The 21,508-nt window shown below is 41.0% G+C and overlaps 1 protein-coding gene across 1 annotated transcript in view; it reads right to left on the bottom strand.

Annotated features, from left to right (window-relative positions):
- Positions 1 to 21,508, bottom strand: part of gpr158a (G protein-coupled receptor 158a) — a 670,521-nt gene that overhangs the window by 181,018 nt on the left and 467,995 nt on the right. Inside the window, exon 5 of the mRNA XM_072575980.1 lies at positions 17,465 to 17,533. Coding sequence (XP_072432081.1) covers positions 17,465 to 17,533 — 69 coding nt within the window. The remainder of the gene's footprint in view (positions 1 to 17,464; positions 17,534 to 21,508) is intronic.

Genomic DNA, 21,508 nt, shown 5'->3' with positions numbered 1-21,508 from the left:
CAAAATAGTGCCCGCCTATCTCATTCAGATTATCGAGTTTCCACTGTACATATTTAATTTCACAAATGAGTGGTCTCCTTGTTTGCCATGTTCAGCCACATATAAAGAATCCAGTTTGGTTTCTTTAATCATTTTATTTGTCTGCAGGTGGTTTTCTAAATTCATTATGAGCATCAAACATTCTAAATTGTTTGTAAACAGAGTTGGTAATGAAGTTTCATTAAATTGGTATATTGTGACGGAATTTATTATGTCTTAATAGCAGATTAATGACCTAATCCAAATATGTAAGCCTGTATATTCTGAGTGAAAAAAAACACAAGAAGGCAAAAACATATTGTGGTGAAGAGAAATAGGTATAATGCAAAATGCAGCTACTTGTAAAGAACTTGAGAGGATCCCTGGTTCTGTAGGCAATGTAGTTTCAATAGCAAACCTCGGAGATGAAATAATATATATCTCCTCAGTTAAAAACATTTCACACGGTGCCTTAGCTAAGTTACTTACCATACAATACAGGTCATCAATTAAACTAAATTAAGATCTAAAATTGCACAGTAGGAATGGCTAGAGGGCCTGTTTCGCTGAAAAGCCATTTTGACTGTGGTGCTGCACAGTAGGTGATAGTGTACTAGCAGCTCATTTACATCTCGCCAATTTTTCAGTTATTCACCTCAAAATTGAGAGAAATGGAGTACCAACATGTTATTGCTCATTTTATACTAACTCCAGTATCTTGAAAACCAGTTTTAAATTGACAAATACTATTTGGGCAGAATGGAAAGCTGTTACGTTTGGAGAGCAACAATCAAGTGCTTTTAGCTCTAATGAAAGGTAAGTTATATCAAAGTAACTTCACTGATGGTGCTTGGGAGTGCCTGGAAGACCGTCAACTTTGGTTTGCCTGAAACATGTTGGTCTTCCAAAACAAGGTGTTGACCCTGATTGAGTGTTACAGACTGGCACATTCTAAGGTCCAGGACTATGTGCTGAAGCTCACACTAAAGCTCAGGGCAGCTGCTGCAAAGGCACGGTGAGGAGAGATCACTGTCTAAAGTCTTTCTGCTGAAGTTAAAGGGAGGTCTGTTCACTATCTGACTCTTCATGTACTTCAATTCTACGTAAATATCATCTTGCACAAGTAAGGGATGCTTTTGGTATAGATGCTATAGGGAGGATATAAGAGGGGCAAGAGAGGAGGGGGAGTGGCATTTTTGATTAGGGATACTATTACGGCTGTACTTAGGGAGGATATTCCTGTTAATACGTCCAGGGAAGTTATTTGGCTTGAGCTGAGAAATTAGAAAGAGATGATCACCTCACTGGGATTCTCCTGTAGACCCCACAATAGTCGGTGGGAAATTAACAAGCAAATTTGTAAGGAGATCTCAGTTATCTGTAAGAATAACAGGATGGTAATGGTAGGGGATTTTAACTTTCCAAACATAGACTGGGATTGCCATAGTATGAAGGGCATGAGTGAACAGGAAGTTGTTAAGTGTGTATGAGAAAAGTTTATGATTTAGTATGTGGATATACCTACTGGAGAAGGTATAAAACTTGACCTACTCTTGGGAAATAAGGCAGGGCAGGTGACTGAGGTGTCAGTGGGGGAGCAATTTGGGGCCAGCACCATAATTCTATTAGTTTTAAAATAATGATGCAAAAGGATAGACTGGATCTAAAATTTAAAGTCCTAAATTGGAGGAAGACCAATTTTGACGGTATGAAGCAAGACCTTTCAAAAGTTGATTGAGGATGGATATTCACAGGTAAAGGTACGGCTGGAAAATGGAAAGCCTCCAAAAATGAGATAATGAGAGTGCAGAGACAGTATGTTCCTTTTAGAGTGAAAGACAAGGATAGTAGGTGTAGGGAATGCTGGGACTATAGAAATTGAGGTTTTGGTTATGAAGAAGAAAGAAACATATGTCAGGTACAGACAGCAGGGATTGAGTGAATCCATAGACAAGTATAAAGGCATTAGGTGTACACTTAGAACATAGAAAAATAGAACATAGAACAGTACAGCACAGTACAGGCCCTTCAGCCCCCAGTGTTGTTCCAATCTTTTATCCTACTCTAAGATCAAACTTACCTACATACCCTACATTTTACTATTGCCCCTGCACCTATCCAAGAGTTGCTTAAATGTCCCTAATGTATCTGATTCGACTATCACTGCTGGCAGTGCATTCCACGCTCCCACCACTCTCTGTGTGAAGAACCAACCTCTGACATCTCCCCTAAACCTTCCTGTAATCACTTTAAACTTATGCCCCCTTGTGATAGCCATTTCCGCTCTGGGAAAAAAGTCTCTGGCTATCCATTTTATCTATGCCCGTCATCACTTAAGAGGGAAATCAGGCGGCCAAAAAGAGGACATGGGATAGTTTTGGCAAATAGGATAAAGGAAAATCCAAGGGGATTCTGCAAATGCACTAATGACAAAAGAGTAACTGGGGAGAGAATTGGGCCCTTTATAGATCAGTAAGGCTGCCTATGTGTGGAACTGCAGCTGATGGGGGAGATACTAAGTGAATATTTTGCATCAGTGTTTACTGTGGAGAAGGATGTGGAAGATAGAAAGCATGGAGAAATAAATAGTGACATCTTGAAAATGCCATATTACAGAGGAGGGAGTACTGGACATCTTAAAATGCAAAAAGATGTATAAATTCCTGGGATTTGATCAGGTGTAACCTAGAACTCTGTGAGAAGCTAGGACAGTGATTACTGAGCCTTTTGATGACATATTTGTACAATCAATAACCACGAGTGATGTACTGGAAGAATGGAAGCTGGCTTATATGGTGCCACTACTTAAGAAAGGTGGTAAGGAAAAGCCAGGGAACCTAGACCAGTCAGCTTGACATCAGTGGTGAGCAAGTTGCTGGATAGAATCCTGAGGAACAGGATTTACATATATTTGCAAAGACAAAGACTGGTTAGGGATAGTTAATATGGGTTTGTGCATGGGAAATTGTATCTCACTAAATTGAGTTTTTTGAAGAAGCAACGAAGCGGATTGATTAGGGTAGAGTGGTGGACGTGATCTATATGGACTTCAGTGAGGTGTTTGACAATGATCCTCATGGTAGATTATTTAGCAAGGTTAGATCACGACATATAGAGGGAGAACTAGCCATTTGGATACAGACCTAACTCAAAGGTAAAAGACCAAGGTTGGTAGTCAAGGTTGCTTTTCAGTCTGGAGGCCTGTGACCAGTGGTGCACCACAAGGATCGGTGCTGGGTCCACTGCTTTTCATCATTTACAGAAATGGTTTGGATGTGAAGGTATGGTCAGTAAGTTTGCAAATGACACGAAAATTGCAGGTGTAGTGGACAGCGAAGAAGGTTACCTCAGAGTACTATGGAACCTTGACCAGATGGGCCAATGGGCCGAGGAGTGGCAGATGGAGTTTAATTTAGATAAATGTGAGGTGCTGCATTTTAGAAAGGCAAATCAGTGCAGAAGTTATACAATTAATGGTAAGGTCCTGGGGAGTATTGCTGAATAAAGAGACCTTGGCGTGTGTTCCTTGAAAGTGAGTCCCAGGTAGACAGGAGAGTCACAAAGGTGTTTGGTATGCTTGGTATGTCTTTATTGGTCAGAGCTATGAATTAGGAGGTCATGTTGCTGCTGTACAGGACATTGGTTAGGTCATTTTTTGGAATATCCTGTGCATTTCCGGTCTCCCTGCGGTAGAAATGAAGTTGTGAAACTTGAAAGGGTTCCGAAAGGATTTACAAGGATGTTGCCAAGGTTCAAGGGCTTGTGGTACAGGGAGAGGCTGAATAGGCTGAAATATTTTCCCCGGAGGGTCAGAGCCTGAGGGATGACCTCATACAGGTTTATAAAGTTTTGAGGGGCATGTATATGGTGAATAATCAAGGCCTTTTCTCTGGGATGGGGCAGTCCAAACTGGGCATAGGTTTAAGGTGGATGTGGAAAGATTTAAAAGGGTACTAAGGGGCAACCTTTTCATGCAGAGGATGGTACGTGATTGGAATAATCTGCCACAGGAGGTGGTGGAGACCGATAGAATTACAAAATTTAAAAGGCACCTGGTTGGGTATATGAATAGGAAGGGTAGGGGCATATGGACTAAATGCTGGCAAATGGGACTAGATTATTTCAGGATATCTGGTGAGCATGGATGAGTTAGAATGAAGGGTCTTTTCCCATGCTGTTCAGCTCTATGACTTAATGACTCTGTGCTTGTTGGATAGAGTTAAACTCCAATGTTAATTTGTTTTCTTGATATGCTACTGTACAGAACTGAACTGTGATTGTAACCGTGTACATATAAAGATATATTTTATGAATAAAGTATATTTTTGATGTAGAAAAGAAGGCTGGGCTATCAGATGGCTTTGGAATCAGTATAGTCAGTCAGAATACTATCCCCAAGCAAGGAAGACTACCCACTACTTCCTGCATTGACTCAATGGGTTAAGTGGCCTCCTTCATTGCTATAATGACCCCATGCCTACATATTCCAGAGATTAACTTGATTCTATTTGAGATTGGGGATTTTAGATGCACAATATTTTGACAAGGGTCACTGTATCTGTTTCTCAAGATTGAATGGATGGACAAAGTTGTGGTCTGCAGTCGAAGTGGGCCTCACCCTCCATGCTTCCTTGTTTTCTGACCAGCTTGATCCCAATGTTCTCACTGATATGCACCACAATGGTGCAATTTGATCTGATTCATGGAATATATTCTGCAAACACAAACTGACATAGTTTGCCAAACAATTTTGTCATTGACACATCGTTAAAGAAAATGACTGAAACCTTTACAGAAGATTTATAGTGGCATCTTATAAACAGAGTATAAACAAGTATTAGCATGTTTGGAAGAAAACAATTCTCTGCATGCATGGTCTACATCTACAATCTGAGGTTGTATAGAGAGAACAAATAGTTCACTAACAATTAATAGTAGGCCACATTCTAGTAAAAATAATGCTTGACTAATATCAACGAATTGACCCTGGGATCAGACAATGATCATTAGAGGGGAATTAATAGATTCCGAAGTAGTTCAATTCATGACCTGCTGTCAAGCAGCGTCACACCAAGCAGGGAGGCCCCAGCTTCAAATCCTGGAGCATACTGACTCAGCTAATCTGTTAGCATTGGTCTCAGCAATTCTGGACCAGGAAGGGGAAAATTCGCAATTCCTGCTTACTGCCCAAGTGATTCCTGTTAAAAGACCATGTTACATTAAGATAAAGATGGTTTTCATGGCACAATGCTAGTGTCCCTATCTCTCAGCCAGAAGGCTCAATTTCATGTCCTCCTGCTCCACAGATGTGTCATGCACCTCTGAACTGACTGATTTGAAAATAACTAGAAGAGGGTAGAAGCTAGCACTGCGAACTGTCTAATTCTCGGATAAAGGGGTCTTGTACATTGGTAGTGTCCTTCTTCTATGCCAGAAGGTCTATGTTCAAGTCTACTTGCTCCAGAGGTGTGAAATGACATCTCTGAGCACACTGCTTAGAAACAATTACAAAATAGAAAAGACATCCTCTTTGAAGGAGGCACCAACAATATATTGGATGAAGATAGAGTCATATTGACATTGGGCAAATAGTCTAACTAAGTTCATGATGAATATTGTTGTGCTTTTGGGCATGAAGCATGTGTCACTGTATCCCAAGCTGAGTCTTCTGAAGGCAGAAAAGAAAACAGCTGAGCAGTAGGGCAATACTAACTGAAACAGTATTGACAACTGTATTGATTACATGGCATTAAACGGAATCATTCAGGGTCCAATCCCAATTAGTTCCTAACATTGCAACAAATTGCTAATGATCATTTTGAAACTGCCATTCTCTGAAAAGGACTCTAGCAAACAAGGCTTATTATTTTAGATGTGCTTTTAAATATTGATCTGCAACATTCAGTCACAAATGTATTAAAGAGTTCACTGTTAGAATATTTCAATGCTGTAGTTTCACAGCAGCAGTGCTGGAATAAATTATACAACTTAAACTGACTTTCATAGCTCCCAGTACGAAAATTATCAGCTGAGGAATTCCTTTATAATTTAATGGTGAACATATAACACCACTTTTGTATTTTCTGTCTTTAAAATCAATAAGAAAAACGATCACAGGAACAATTTTCCCAACATTGCATTTCCAACAAAAGAAGAGAGTTTCTATTGGAAATTCAGCCCTGTAGGACCTCAACCTTTTGGCTGGAGCTCCATGTACATTATGTACCAGGATTTCTGCTATGACCTTTTCATGTGCAAAGTCAACTATGCAAAGATCAAAAATATCCTTTACATTGAGTTATGTTATAAAGAGTCATGGGACTTGAAACTACAACTCTGTTTCTCTTCTGACAGCTGCTGTCAGCCTTGCCCACTCTCCTAGCTTTATCCAATTCTCCTGCAGCCTCTCCACCTCCTTAACACTAATCACCACTTGATACATCTTTTTTTCATCTGCAAAACTAGCAACCATCCCCTCAGTTCCTTCATCCAGATCATTAATGTATAACAGATGTGATCCCAAAATGAACCCATGACAGCCATCCTGATAAAAGACCCCTTCACCCCTACCCTCTGCCTCTGTCAGTCAGCCAATTTCCCAGTACCTGAGTTTTTTTGTGTCTCTAACTAAATTCTTTATCCATGCAACTACCTTGCCCCTAATAGGAGAAAGTGAGGACTGCAGATGCTGGAGATCAGAGTCCAGAGTGTGGTGCTGGAAAAGCACAGCAGGTCAGGCAACATCCAAGGAGCAGGAGAATTGACATTTCGGGCATTCGTTCTTGATCAGGAATTTATCAAAGTCCTGATGAAGGGCTTATGCCTGAAATGTAGATCCTCCTGCTCCTCGGATGCTGCCTGACCGGCTGTGTTTTTCCAGCAGCACACTCTTGACCCTTGCCCCAAATACCATGGGCTCTTGTTTAACAGCTTCTTTTGTGGCACATTATTAAAGAACTTTGGAAAATCCAAATAGATCACTTTTGCTGGCTCTCTTTTGTTGAACTTGCTCATTACTTTCTCAAAGAGATCTAGCAGATTTGTCAGACATGACCTCCCTTTGACATAGTTGTGCTGACTCAGTTAAAGTACTCCGCGATCTCATCCTTAATAATGGACCCTAAAGTTTTATCAGCACCCAAGGACAGACTAACCAGCCTGTAATTTCCTGTCTTCTGCCTCCTTTCCTTCTTAAACAGAGGTGTTATGTTAATCATTCTCCAGTCCTCTGGGACCCTTCCCTGACTCCAGTGATGCCTGAAGCATTACCGCCAATGCTTCTACAATTTCCTCAGCTATCTCCTTCAGAACTCTGGGGTATAGTCCATCTGGTGCAGGTGATCTATCCACCTTCAGACTTTTCAGCATCACCAACACTTCTCCTTAGAGATGACCACTACAGTCGCCTCTGCCTCCTGACGCTCTTGAAGTTCTGGGCAGAAGTGAGTACTGCAGATGCTGGACATTAGAGTCAAGATTAGAGTGGTGCTGGAAAAGCACAGCAGGTCAGACAGCATCCGAAGACCAGGAAAATCCATGTTTCGGGCAAAAGCCCTTCATCAGGAATGAGGTTCTCTTGAGGTTCTGGCATGCTACTAGTGTCTTCCACCGAAATGACATGTTTTGATGGGAAGAGCTTATCTTGTGATGTCCGTTAGCCTTTTCAGGTAGTAACAGCCTTCTCAAACTGTCTGCACTGGGACACAGTATCATGGTCTCTGTCAGTGAGGCAGTGGAAAGCAGTCAAAGGATGGTCTCAGAATACCTGCTCCATATTTTATGAAATTGGATAGCTCTTTCAAAGAGCCAGCGTAGGCAGAATGATCTCCCTCTATGCTGTAAGATCTGCAAAAGAATTACAGCACTCCTTTTTGAGCACATCAACAGCAGCTTAATCAGGTGACTGATAGAATATGGTAAGGGTGTCCCCTGCTGCCACATTATGGCTTTACACAACTTAATACAAGCACAAAGATCATTACTTGAAGTTAAAAAGGGGATCTGTCTGAACTGCCGATTGATTTTCATATCGTGGGCTGTGGCATTAACCTGGACTGAGGTCTTTGCAAAGAACGCACAGTCTCACTTGATCTTCTTACATGGCAACAAAATCCTCATAAATTTTAGGCATGGCATTTCTCCTTCATGTTTCAGAGTTATGGAAGATATATCTGCAAGCTAAAATGTGAATGCATTGTGGAAGTGAAATAGTTGCAGAAAGGAAGGCCTCCAGCCTCACTCTGGCCTTTAATGAGGGCCATGGTGGTTTCATGGTGGGTATCCATTTATCAGTTCCCCTCAGATAACAACCTAAGATATCCTCTTGGCACTGCAGAGTCTGTTAAGTGACACTGGATGCCCAGAACATCAAGGTGGCTTATATATTCTTGGCATTAATTTTTTTTATGAAGCTCTGAAACGTAGTCATATTTTCCACAAATCAACATTAAAACACAATTTATAAATTATAATAGTTAATTGCTTGAAAAAGAAGAATAAGAAAAACACCAAACTGGGAGTCTCCTGCAGAGAAAAACATCATTGCAGATTTGATGAACTAAATGACCTCTGGCTGTGCTGTAATATTTTATGATTCTGTTTGTTCGGCTGTTTGTGTTTACCCACACTTGCTACTTGTAGGAGCAGGTATGCCCAGCTTAACATGCAGCAGTGAGACTTGTGTTGCTGCTTGTTAATGCTTTCTACTGCACTGACAGTCTGGGCGCCACACTTGAGTAAGGTTATAAAGCATTGGAGAGTTTGCAGGAAAGATTTCTAAGAAGTGTTCCAAGGATGAGAAGCTTCAGTCAGATGGACAGACTGGAGAAGTTGGAACTGCCCTCCTTGAAGGAGAGAAGCTTGAGAGGGATTTTGATGGAGCTATTCAAAATCATCAGGTAACTGTGCAGGAAATTACAAAATCACAGAACAGAGATAAGCCATTTGGCCAACTGTCCTCGAACCAGGAAATAGGGAGAAACTATCCCCATTGGTGGAAGGATCAAGAATCAGAGCATTTTAAGGCATTTTGAAGACATTATTTTGAATCATTCAAATTGATGATAGGATGTGATCACCACTGGCTAGGACAAGATTTATTGCATATCCTAATTGCTCTGGAGAAGATGGTGAGCCACCTTCTTGAACCTTTAAGGATGTAAGCTGACTGGCAAAAGGAGAATGAGGAAAACAAAAATGTTCAAGCAGTGTGTGATTAGGATATATAATGCACTGCTTGAGAGTTTGGTAGAGGCAGATTCAATCAAATCATTTGGGAGGGAATTAGTTATTATCTGAAAAGGAAGAAATTGCAGAATTATTAGGAGAAGAATGGAGAATGATATTAGATGTATTGTTTCTTCAGAGAGTCAGCACAGACACAGTAGGCTGAAGAGCTTCATTCTGTGCTGTAACCATTCTATAACTCTATGATTCACTTCATAATTCTAATGAAAGGAATATGTTTGCCTTATATCCTCCCTGTATTCTAGCAAGTGCATCGAAGTGAAAAATCTGTACTTGTAAGTGGAAAACAGGTGCATGCAAGTGCACTGTACTGACATTATTGCAGCTCAGGGGACCTCTGTCCAAAACATACTGGCTTGTCAGCACCAACTTCTGCTGCATTAACAGATGGGTCTCTCCCTTAACACCACTGAATAAAGCTCAGGAGGTGTCAATTGTTGAGTTCCTACTATGTGACTGTGGTAATTACTCGGGATGCTTGTGAATAATGATGTTTAGTATCCTTCAGCAAGCTGCTAACTTTATTCCATGAGAAATAATGAATGGTACATAGCCATTAGACAGTATCAAAGACCACTCACCAACTCACATGTTTCTTCTTCAGTAAATGGTTTCTAAGAGTTGAGCACAGTTTTCATCCATATATAGATGTAACTCTTATGTGAGTTTTGTGAGACTGTATTGTCAATGTTGTTTGATAGGAATGCAGACTGGAGCATCAGGCAGATTAATGGTTGTGAAGTTATGAGTGCCATAATCAGAAATGACGACTTTCACATCTTGTCATCCAAACTGTTCTCCCGAGGAGGATATATTCAAAATATGTTTATGGTACTTCGGATAGAACCTATGATTTAGTGCAATGCATATTAAAGAATTGATACAGAAACTCCATTTCCTCGAGCCACACACCTCGAGACCAAAGAGCTGCACCATTTCTGCTCCACCATCCTTCCTTCTCATCTCTCTCGACTCATTCCAGATTGCCCCAAGGCAGAAATGTAAAAGGAAAAAGCACCAGGTTAATTGGACATACAGGAAGTAATATTTAAAGAAGCTGTTCCCTTAGCAAAAGAGATCAGGAAATCACAGGTGCATTGCTAGCTACTTTTTAAAGTGTTGTGTCAGTAGGTGAAGTGCCCACTGCCCACACAAATCAAACTTCCTGTCACAGCATTTTAGTTTAACCCATATAGAGTTAGTTATTCATTTCTTCCAATTCAAGTTTAGAAAAGCAAGAATTATTTCAATTTTCATTATTTACATTCTTCTATAAATTCCACTATTGTAACTGGGTTAAATCTGTTTTAAAATTGAAGTATCGCCGATTTTCAAATATACCAATAATCTAGAAATTCCTGTGATTGGAAAGGACAGTTTAACAACAAAATGTTTTTGCAAGAATGAGGAACAGTTAGTGTTGGGAGGGAGAGGTTAATGTTGGGAGGGATTCTGATCTGGCAGTGTTCTGTTCTTTTCTGAGGCTGTTGCAAATTGTTCTCCTTCCTGGAGTGGTTCAATAATATGGTCATCAGTTTAACAGGACAGCCCTGAAATCCTGGCATTCAGCATAAGATTGACGATGCAGAAGAGAGTGCTCTGGAATTCACAGGCTTCTTTTACACCTTAATTAATTATAATGCAAGGATTGTCAGAAGGAGCCTGGGCACATTTTGCAGAAACATCTTTTTTAACCAATTTTTCCAAGCAACACAGCTCACGTTTGTCCAACAAAGCGGTAGCTTGGCCGAGCGGTCTAAACCACTGGATTTAGGCTCCAGTCTCTTCAGAGGGGTGGGTTTGAATCCCACCGCTGCCAGCCAGCATTTTCTTTCCTTTATTGGTCAGAGCATTGAGTACAGGAGTTGGAAGGTCATGTTGCGGCTGTACAGGACATTGGTTAGGCCACTTTTGGAATATTGCATGCATCTCTGGTCTCCCTTCTATCAGAAGGATGTTGTGAAACTTGAAAGGGTTCAGAAAGATTTACAAGGATGTTGCCAGGGTTGGAGGATGGAACATCGGAGGCTGAGGGGTGACCTTATAGAGGTTTATAAAATCATGAGGGGCATGGATAGGATAAACAGACAAAAGTCTTTTCCCTCAGTCCAGAACCAGAGGGCATAGGTTTAGGGTGAGAGGGGAAAGATATAAAAAAGACCTAAGGGGCAACTTTTTCACGCAGAGGGTGGTATGTGTTTGGAATGAGCTGCCAGAGGATGTGGGGAGGCTGGTACAATTGCAACATTTAAAGGTTACCTGGATGGGTATATGAATAGGAAGGATTTGGAAGGATATGGCTTGCAAGTGGGACTAGATTGGGTTGGAATATCTGGTCAGTATGGACAAAATAGACGGAAGGGTCCGCTTCCATGCTGTACATCTCTATGATTCTAATGTGATGCACCAAGCAGCTTCTGCACACTTCAAACAAGGCTCCATGTTATGCCAGCAATTGTATCAGTATTGACTTGATGAGAAATTGGTTTAGCTCAATTGGCTGGATTGTTGGTTTACAGAGCAGTGTGACGCCAATGGCATGGGTTCAATTCCTATCACTGGTTTGAGGTTGCCATGAAGGACTCTTCTTACCAGACAGAATATAGCTAAGGTTACTACTGAAGTGAGGGAAGAGATTGCTGCACTTTTGGCGAGGATCTTTGTGTCCTCACTGTCCACTGGAGTAGTACAAGATGATTGAAGGGTGGCAAATGTTATTCCCTTGTTCAAGAAAGGGAACAGGGATAACCCTGAAAATTACAGACCAGTCAGTCTTATGTCTGTGGCGGGGAAATTATTGGAGAGGATTCTGAGAGACAGGTTTAATGATTATTTGAAAATGTATAGCTAGATTTAGAGATAGTCAGCATGGGTTTGAGAGCCTTATTGAATTATTTGAGGATGTGACAAAACTCATTGAAGGTAGACCAGTGGATGTGGTGTATGTGGATTTCAGTAAGACATTTGATAAGGTTCCCCATGGTGGGCTCATTCAGAAAGTAAGGAGGCATAGGATACAGGGAAATCTAGCTGTCTGGATACAGAATTTGCTGGCCAAAGAAGACAGAGGGTGGTGGTTAATGGAAAGTAATCAACCTGGAACTCAATAACCAGTGGCGTTCCACAGGGATCTGTTCTTGGACCTCTGCTCTGTGATTTTTATAAATGTCTTGGATGAGGAAATGAATGGATGAGTAACTAAGTTTGCCGATGACATGAAGTTTGATGGAGTTGTGCATAGTATGGAGGTCTGTTGTAGGTTGAAACAGGACATTGACAGGATGCAAAACTGTGCTGAGAAGTGGCAGATGGACTCCAACCTGGAAAAGTGTGAAGTGATTCATTTGCAAGGTCGAATTTGAATGCAGAATACAGGGTTAAAGGCAGGATTCTTGGCAGTGTGGAGGTAAAGAGGGATCTTGGGGTCCACATCCATAGATCCTTCAAAGTTGCCACCTAAAGTTGATAGAGTTGTTAACAAGGTGTATGGTGTGTTGACTCTTATTAGCAGAGGGATGGAGTTTAAAAGCCATGAGGTTATACTGTAGTTCTATAAGCCTTTGGTAGAGCACACTTGGAATATTTAGTTCAGGTTGCCTCATTATAGGAAAGATGTGGAAGCTTTAGACAGGGTGTGGAGGAGATTTACCAGGATGCTGCCTGCATTGGAGGGCATGTCTTATGAAGAAAGGTTGAGGAATTTAGGGCTTTTCTCATTGGAGCAAAGAAGGATGAGAGGTGATTTGATAGAGGTGCACAAGATGATGAGAGGCATAGATAGTGTGGATAGCCAGAGACTTTTTCCTGGGACGGAGATGGCTATTGTGAGGGGACATAATTTTAAGGTGATTGGTGGAACCTTTAGAGGAGATGTCAGAGGTAGGTTCTTTACACAGAGAGTGGTTGGAGCATAAAATGCACTACCAGCAGTGGTAGTAAAGTCAGATACATTAGGGACATTTAAGCAACTCTTGGGTAGGTACATTGATGCCAGTGAAATGAAGGGTATGTAGGTTAGTTTGATCTTAGAGTAGGATAAAAGGTTGGCACAACATCAAGGACTGTTCTATGTTCTATCATCTCAACCTCTTCCATCACCTGAGGTCTGGTGGCCCTCAGGTTAAATCACTACCAGTCGCTTCTCTCTAATGAGAGAGCAGCCCCTATGGTCTGGTAAGACTATGGCGACATATCATCAAAAATTGACTTGATACATTGAATAGCCTGAATTCAGGATTTCCAATGGGAACAAATTCATTCATAAGACTAAAGGAAAAGTAGAAATTTTGCTTTTCCCTCCATCCACCACATCAAAGCAGTTCTCAGGTTTTCAGGTCCTATACTAAACAAAAAAAAGCAAAGGAATTGCAGACGCTGTAAGTCAGAAACGAAAACAAAAACAGAAATTGCTGGAAAACTCAGCAGGTCAGGTCAGAAGGACAGTTCTGAAGAAGGGTCACTGGACCCAAACTTTAACTTGGCTTTCTGTCCATAGATGCATGAGTTTTTCCAGCAATTTCTGTTTTTTGTTCAGAGCCTATGTTGCATTTGATAAAATAAATCATTTGAAACTGTAAACTCTACAGCCAAGAAATTATTTTAAAACAGTGAGAATTTCCTCCCATACTTGAGCTCATCAGAACAGTTTCTGGTCTACCTCCCAGGACTGCACATGATGGAACCAGTGTCCACTCTCCTGGTGCACACTTTCCCAGCTCTCTGAGCTGTTGTGTAATTTAGTGGATGACAGTCTGGCACTCCAACAGACTTCCTATCAGAAAATTAAGGTTCTGGTCACTGGTGTGCATGCTGTTTTTTACTTTGCCTCACAAGTACATATGAACATGTAAATTAGGAGCAGGAGTAGGTCAGTTGACACCTCGAGCCTGCACCTCCATTTAATAGGATCACAGTTGATCCAATTGTAACTTTGACACTGTCTTCCTATCTACCCCTCTTAATCTTGCATTTTTTTGCTACCCAAGAATCTATCCACTTCTCCCTTGAAAATATTCAAAGTTTCTGCTTCCAGTGCAGTTGGAAGAGTTCCAAAGACTCATGACCCCTTGAAGAAAATATCTTCATTTTAAGTGGATGACTCCTTATTATTTAACAGTGATCACTAATTCTAGGTTCTTTCACAAAAGAAAACTTCGTCTCCTTATTTGCCCTGTCAAAGCCCTTTAAAATTTTATATGTTTCAACTAAGTCATCTCTTACTCTTCGGAACTTGAATGGATACTAGTCCAACCTTTCCAGATAACACTTGTATTTCAGGTATTCATCCAATAACCATTTTTGAATTATTTCCAATGCATTTACATCCTTCCTTAAATATGGAACCAGTACTGTACAAAGCACTCTTCAAAGATTTCTCCCAGCACAGTTGAATGTAGAAAGATCCCTCTTATAACACATTTCTGTTACCATGCAACAATGATGGAGGAAGTGAATGTTTGTGGATGTGGTGCAAATCAAGATTTTGATGGTGATAAACATCCTGAGGGTGATTGGAGCTGCACCCATCCAGGCACATTCCCGAATCATACTAACAGCATTTAAAGATACAATTTCACTGGATCAGGTGAGCAAAACATTTACATTTGAATATGTCATGATTTGTTCGGTTACTTCAACAACTAGAAATGAACTTAAGAAATGAAACAAAAGCTGGAAAGACAAGCAAAAAGATTTTTTTAGACTAAATCTCCAAAAGTGCTTTTCTAACTTCTGAAATGAGGAGAAAGCACCTGCTTGTGAACAAATCAATCCAATGAGAAGACACTGACAAACTGACATAAGAATTGAAAAAAATAGGACAGACAAAGTTGAAAATACCAAGGAACAAAACAAAGGAGTATTTTAAATAGTTGCATAGAAATTTGTTTGTGTTGCCATGGAGTCCCCTCTCCTATGAAATGTTGTTGTACAAATGACTAATCGATAGCACAGAAATATTCTCATATATCCTCTCAGCTCCAGAACATCTCTGCATGAGTTTCTCAGGGTAGAGTCCTTGGCAAAACCCTCTGCATCAATGACCTTCCCTCCATCATAAGGTCAAAAATGGCAATATTCACTGGTGATTGTACAAATGTTCAGTACCATTTGGAACTTTTCAGATACTGAAGCAATCATTGTCTAAATGGAGCAAGACTGAACATTCCAGATTGGCTTATAAGTGATGAGTAAGATTTGAACGACACAAGTGCCAGGCAATAACCATTTCCAGCAAGACAGAATCTAATCATCACCCCTTGACAATGAATGTCATTGCTGAATCCTCCATTATCATGATCTCGGGGCTTACCATTGAACAGGAACTGAACCCCAGAGATGAGAGCTGAAAATGTGTTGCTGGAAAAGCGCAGCAGGTCAGGCAGCATCCAAGGAACAGGAGAATCGACGTTTCGGGCATAAGCCCTTCTTTGGGAATGAGGAAAGTGTGTCCAGCAGGCTAAGATGCTGGACATACTTTCTTCATTCCTGAAGAAGGGCTTATGCCTGAAACGTCGATTCTCCTGTTCCTTGGATGCTGCCTGACCTGCTGCGCTTTTCCAGCAACACATTTTCAGCTCTGATCTGCAGTCCTCACTTTCTCCCCAGAGATGAGAGGCTTATCTTATGAAAAGCAATTGAGCTGTTTAAGTCCATACTCATTGGAACTTAGAAGAATGAGAGGAGATCTAATTGAGATTCATTAGATGCTCAAGCGAATTGACAAAATGTTTGGTCTTGTGGGAAAATCTAGAATGAGAAGTCAGAGTTTGCAGATCAGAGGTAGTAGATTTAAAACAAAGATAAGGAGAACTAACTTCTCTGAAAGGGTCCTGCATTTGTTGAATTCACTACCACAGAGTGCAATCAATACTGGGACATTGAGTAAATTTAAAGATGAGATAGATTTTTAATCACTAATGGGTTGAAGGGTTATGGAATGCAGGCAGGAGAGTGGAGTAGAGGCTGAGCTGAGATCATTCATGATCATATCAAATGGTGGAGCAGACTGTAGGGACTGAATCGCCTACTCCTGCTCCTAGTTCTTCTGTTCTTAAGTTCTTATGACTGAACTAGTCATATATATACTGTGGCAAAAGGAGCAAATCATAGCCTGGGAATTCTACAGCAAGTAACTCACTGTCTTACTCCCCAAATCCTATTCATCATCTATATGGCACAAGTCAGGAGTGTGATGGAGTAACCTCCATTTGCCTGGACGAGTGCAGCTCCAATCACCCTCAAGATATTTAACACCATCAAAAGCTTGAATTGCACCACATCCACAGCATTCACTTCCTCTAACACTGATGCATGGTAACAACAATGTATCTACAAGGTGCACTTACAAAAATTTACCCAATTCTCCTTTGACAGCACATCCAAAATTTATAAACATACCATCTGGAAGGACAAAGGCAAGGAAATACCACCACCAGCAAGCTCCACACCAAATCACTCACTCTCCTGCTTTGGAAATGTATCACCGTCCCTTCATGATTGTTGGGTGAAAATCCTGGACCTCCCATCCTAACAGCATTGTGCATGTACCAGCACAACATGGACTGCAGTAGATCACCATCATCTTCTCGAGGGAATTAAAGATCAATGATGTATGCCACTCAGCGTGCTGACGCATTGGTTTATGCTTCCGAAAGCTGCAAGCACACATGGACCTTAGAGGTCTGAACAGTGGAAAGGAATATTAGAGGGAATGTTATGATAGGGATGGGCAATAAACACTGACCTAAATTTGGATGACCACATCACACGAATGAGTAAAAAACAGAGAAGTCCAAGTTGTAACAACTTACCAGGTTGGGAAATAAACAAGAAAGACACAGACAAGCAGAGCAAACAGCAACTGAGTATGACTGATTGGAAGTTTTAGTCAGTTGCATTAGTTGTCTTTGCACGCATCTATGGTATATTAACTTTGCAATACTTTATAATGGAAAGTGATGCAATGTGGCAAATGTCTTTTGTTAAAACAGCTCTAAGACAAATGTAAATGAGATTGCCCATTTACGTTTTGCATCATCTCAACACTTAGGCAGCTTGCCACATATTAGATAAGTACTGACAGTGAAAATGGCTCCAGGCAGACTATTTCATTCGTTATATTTGTATGCCTATCTGTCCACAGATCAAAACCTTTCTTGGACTGAACCATTGATTTAAGCATAAATCATTAAACACTTACAGGAAAGTACAGAAGCAAAGCTCCAAAAAGAATTGTCTCCAGCAACACCAGTCCTGATGCTCGGATACTCTGAAAGATGAAAAAAAGATTTCACATTGTTGTTTGACATCAATTATGAACAATTTAACAAAGAAAACTGACACTTAATGCAAAATGACAACTTACTGAAAAAAACTACTGCTCCTACGAGGAAAGATCACTTATCCACATTCAAGACTGTGTTTACTTTAGCTTAAGAACCATAGTACAAAAGAAGGTTGAATGGAGAATAAAATGCTGTGCAGCACCAACAAATTGCCTCTGTCATGTCAATATTTTAAAATTAATTAACTCTCACTGGAATTTCTCAAAAATATATATGATTAATTTCTTTTAGATTTTCTATCGATTTCTGTTACCAGTACCATTGTTATTTATAAGTATTTAACATTTTGTGTGGTTCCGGTTGTTGGAGGTCAGTCACCTCAGCTTCAGGGTTTATATCAAGGCCTTCACATCTTGTTATCCAAACTGTGTTCACAAGAAAGGGAGGACTGCAGATGTTGGAGATCAGAGCTGAAAATGTGGTGCTGGAAAAGCGCAGCAGGTCAGGCAGCATCCAAGGAACAGGGGAATCGACGTTTCGGGCATGAGCCCTTCCTGATCTGCTGCGCTTTTCCAGCAACACATTTTCAGCTGTGTTCACAAGAAGTCACACCACACACCAGGAGGACAGACTCAAAATATACTTTATAGTACTTAGGATAGATAATATGATTTAGTGCAATGCATATCAAACAATGTGTAGTATTTGCTCAGGATAGTGTCATAGGCCCATCCATTTCCAGCAGCTTCGTCAGCGACTTTCCCTCCATCATAAGGTCAGAAGTGGGGATGTTTACTGCTGATTACACAATGCTCAGCCCCGTTGGCAATTTCTGAAATACTGGAGCAGTCCTGATTCCAATGCAGCAAGACCTTGACAATATCCAGGATTGGGCTGAGGAGTAGCAAGTAACATTCGCACCACACAAATGCCAGGCAATGGCCAACTCCAATAAGAGACAATCTAACAACTGCACCTTGACATTCAACGTTAATCCCCACTATCAACATTCTGGGGCTTACTATTGACAACAAACTTAACAAAATTTGCTACATAAACACAGTGGCTACAAGAACAGGTCAGAGACTAGGAATACTGCTGCAGGTAACTCATCTCTTGACTCCCCAAAGCCTGTACACCATCTGCATTGCATAAGTCAGGGGCACGATTGAAAACTCCCCACTTCCCTGGGGAAGCTTAACATCATCCAGGAAAAAAACAGCCTCCTGGATTGAGACTACCTCCATCAGCATTCACTTTCTCCACCAGTAAACACTCAGTAGCTGCAGTGCTTGCTCCCTACAAGATGCATTGCAGAAATTCACCAAAGCTACTTAGACTGCACATTCCAAAGCCCAGAACACTTCCATCTAGGAGGACAAGGTCAATACATACATGGGAACAGCACCACCTACAAGTTCCCCTCCAAGCTACTCATCATCCTGCCTTGGAAACACATCACTGTTCCTTCTCTGTTATTAGGCGAAAGTCCTGGAATTTCCTCCATTGGGACATTATGGATCAACCTACAGTGTGTGGACTGCAGCGATTCAAGAAGGCAGCTCACCACCATCTTCTCAAGGCCAATTAGGGGGAAGCAATAAATGCTGGTGAGCTAGTGATACCCATATTCCAAAAGAGAACAATAAAAAGGAGGATAAGGCCCAAAAGCAGATGTGGGAATTGCAATGTGTGACTAACCCAAGCCTTCTCTTTGCATTTCAGACAAAAAACAGACTTCATTCCAAGTTCCCGTTTACATGATTGCATCATGCAACCAGCTGCTGGGTGGCTACAGACTTGAGCCAGGGGCAGAAAATCATTCGAAAATTCAAGCCAGTCTACTCTACATAGTTTAAACTCTGAAAGGTGAAGTGCATTTGTTTGGGAGAAAGTGTGTTAAAATTATTGCAAAAAATCCTTTGGGCTATGGCCAAACATAGAAGTGGCAGAAAATAACAGAGAATGCAGTTTCCAATGTTCTCTGACACAAAATGAAGGTCTTGATGGACAGAAGGAGAGTTGTTCTTTATTGTTAGGGAGCCAAAAGATCCTTCAGGCAAACTTGGAGAAGACAATGGGAACAGAAAGCAATTGCAATGAATTCTTGGAATGCAGTCCCAATGAACCGAATGCAGTGCCAAAAGTGGTTCAAAGATCTCACACAAGTAATTCAAACCTAATAATGGCATTTTCAAATGGCATATCAAGTCACACCACAATTAGCCTCCAACTGCAATGTTCCACAGTGTCATCATTCAATTAAAAACAATCTCTATCAATCAGGATGTACCCTTGACATTCAATGCTTCACCTCAGCTTCACAGACTTACTGTGCTTTAAGAAAAGTAGAATAGAACATGAGAAAAAAAACTAGCTCAGAATAAAAAGACAGATAAAAAAAGTTTCTATAAATATATAAAATGAAAAAGAGTGGCTAAGGTAAACATTGGTCCTTTAGAGGATCAGGAAGGGCATTTAATTATGCGATATGAGGAAATGGCCGAGGCATTGAATAGGAATTTCGTGTCGGTCTTCACAGTGGAGGACAAGAATAACATGCCAGTAATTGACAAAGAGACAAAGGGAGGTGAAGACCTGGAAGAGGTAGTGTTGGGAAAGCTAATGGAGCTAAGGATAGACAAGTCTCCTGGCCCTGATGGAATGCATTCCAGGGTATTAAAAGAGATAGCGGGAGAAATAGCAAGTGCACTTGTGGTAATTTTCCAAAATTTGCTGGACTCTGAGGTAGTTCCAGCAGATTGGAAAACAGCAAATGTGATGCCACTGTTTAAAAAGGGCATGATTTGGAGATGCCGGTGTTGTACTGGGGTGTACAAAGTTAAAAATCACACAACACCAGGTTGTAGTCCAAGAGGTTTATTTGGAAGCACTAGCTTTCGGAGTGTCGCTCCTTCATCCGAAAGCTAGTGCTTCCAATTAAACCTGTTGGACTATAACCTGGTGTTGTGTGATTTTTAACTTTAAAAAGGGTGATAGACAAAAGATGGGGAATTATAGACCAGTTAGCTTAACCTCTGTAGTAGGGAAGATGTTTCAGTCTGTTATCAAGTAAGGAATAGAAAGGCATCAAGATAGAAAATGTCCCATTGGGCAGACACAGCATGGGTTCGTGAAGGGCAGGTCACGCTTAACTAATCTTTTGGAATTCAATGAAGACATCGCAACCACAGTGGACAAGTGGGACCCAATGGATGTGGTGTACCTAGATTTCCAAAAAGGCTTTGACAAGTTGTCGCACAAGAGGCTGCTGCATAAAATGGCATTACGTGTAAAGTATTGACATGCATAGAGGATTGGTTGACTAACAGGAAGCAAAGATTGGGGATAAATGAATGCTATTCTGGTTGGCGATCAGTGACTAGTGATGTGCCTCAGGGATCAGTGTTGGGACCTCAATTATTCACAATTCACAGTTTGCCGATGATATTAAGATGAGTGGCAGAGCAAAGTGTGCAGAGGACTGTGAAACCTTGCAGAGGAACATAGATACTTTAGGTGAGTTGGCAAAGGTCTAGCAGATGGAATACAGTGTTAATAAATGTGAAGTTATCCATTTTGGTAGGAGTAACAGTGCAAAATTACTATTACTTGAATGGTAAAACGTTGCAGCGTGCTGCTGTGCAGAGGGACTGAGTGTCCTTGTGCATGAATTATAGAAGGTTGGTCTGCAGGTACAATAGGTAACGAGGAAGGCAAATAGAATTTTGTCCTTCACTGCTGAAGGGATTGAATTTAAGTGCAGGGAAGTCATGTTGCAGCTGTATAGGGTGCTGGTGAGGCCACATCTGGAGTACTGCGTGCACCTTTGGTCTCATTACTTGAGAAAGGATATACTGGCACTGAAGGGGGTGCAGAGGAGGTTCACTAGGTTGATTCTGGAGTTAAGAGGGTTGGCTTATGAGGAGAGACTGAGGAGACTGGGATTAGATTCATTG

Source organism: Chiloscyllium punctatum, chromosome 8 (assembly GCF_047496795.1).
Source record: "Chiloscyllium punctatum isolate Juve2018m chromosome 8, sChiPun1.3, whole genome shotgun sequence".
NCBI lineage: Eukaryota > Metazoa > Chordata > Chondrichthyes > Orectolobiformes > Hemiscylliidae > Chiloscyllium > Chiloscyllium punctatum.
The sequence above is the reverse complement of the archived record's forward strand: the minus strand, read 5'-3'. Positions and strand labels throughout refer to the sequence as shown.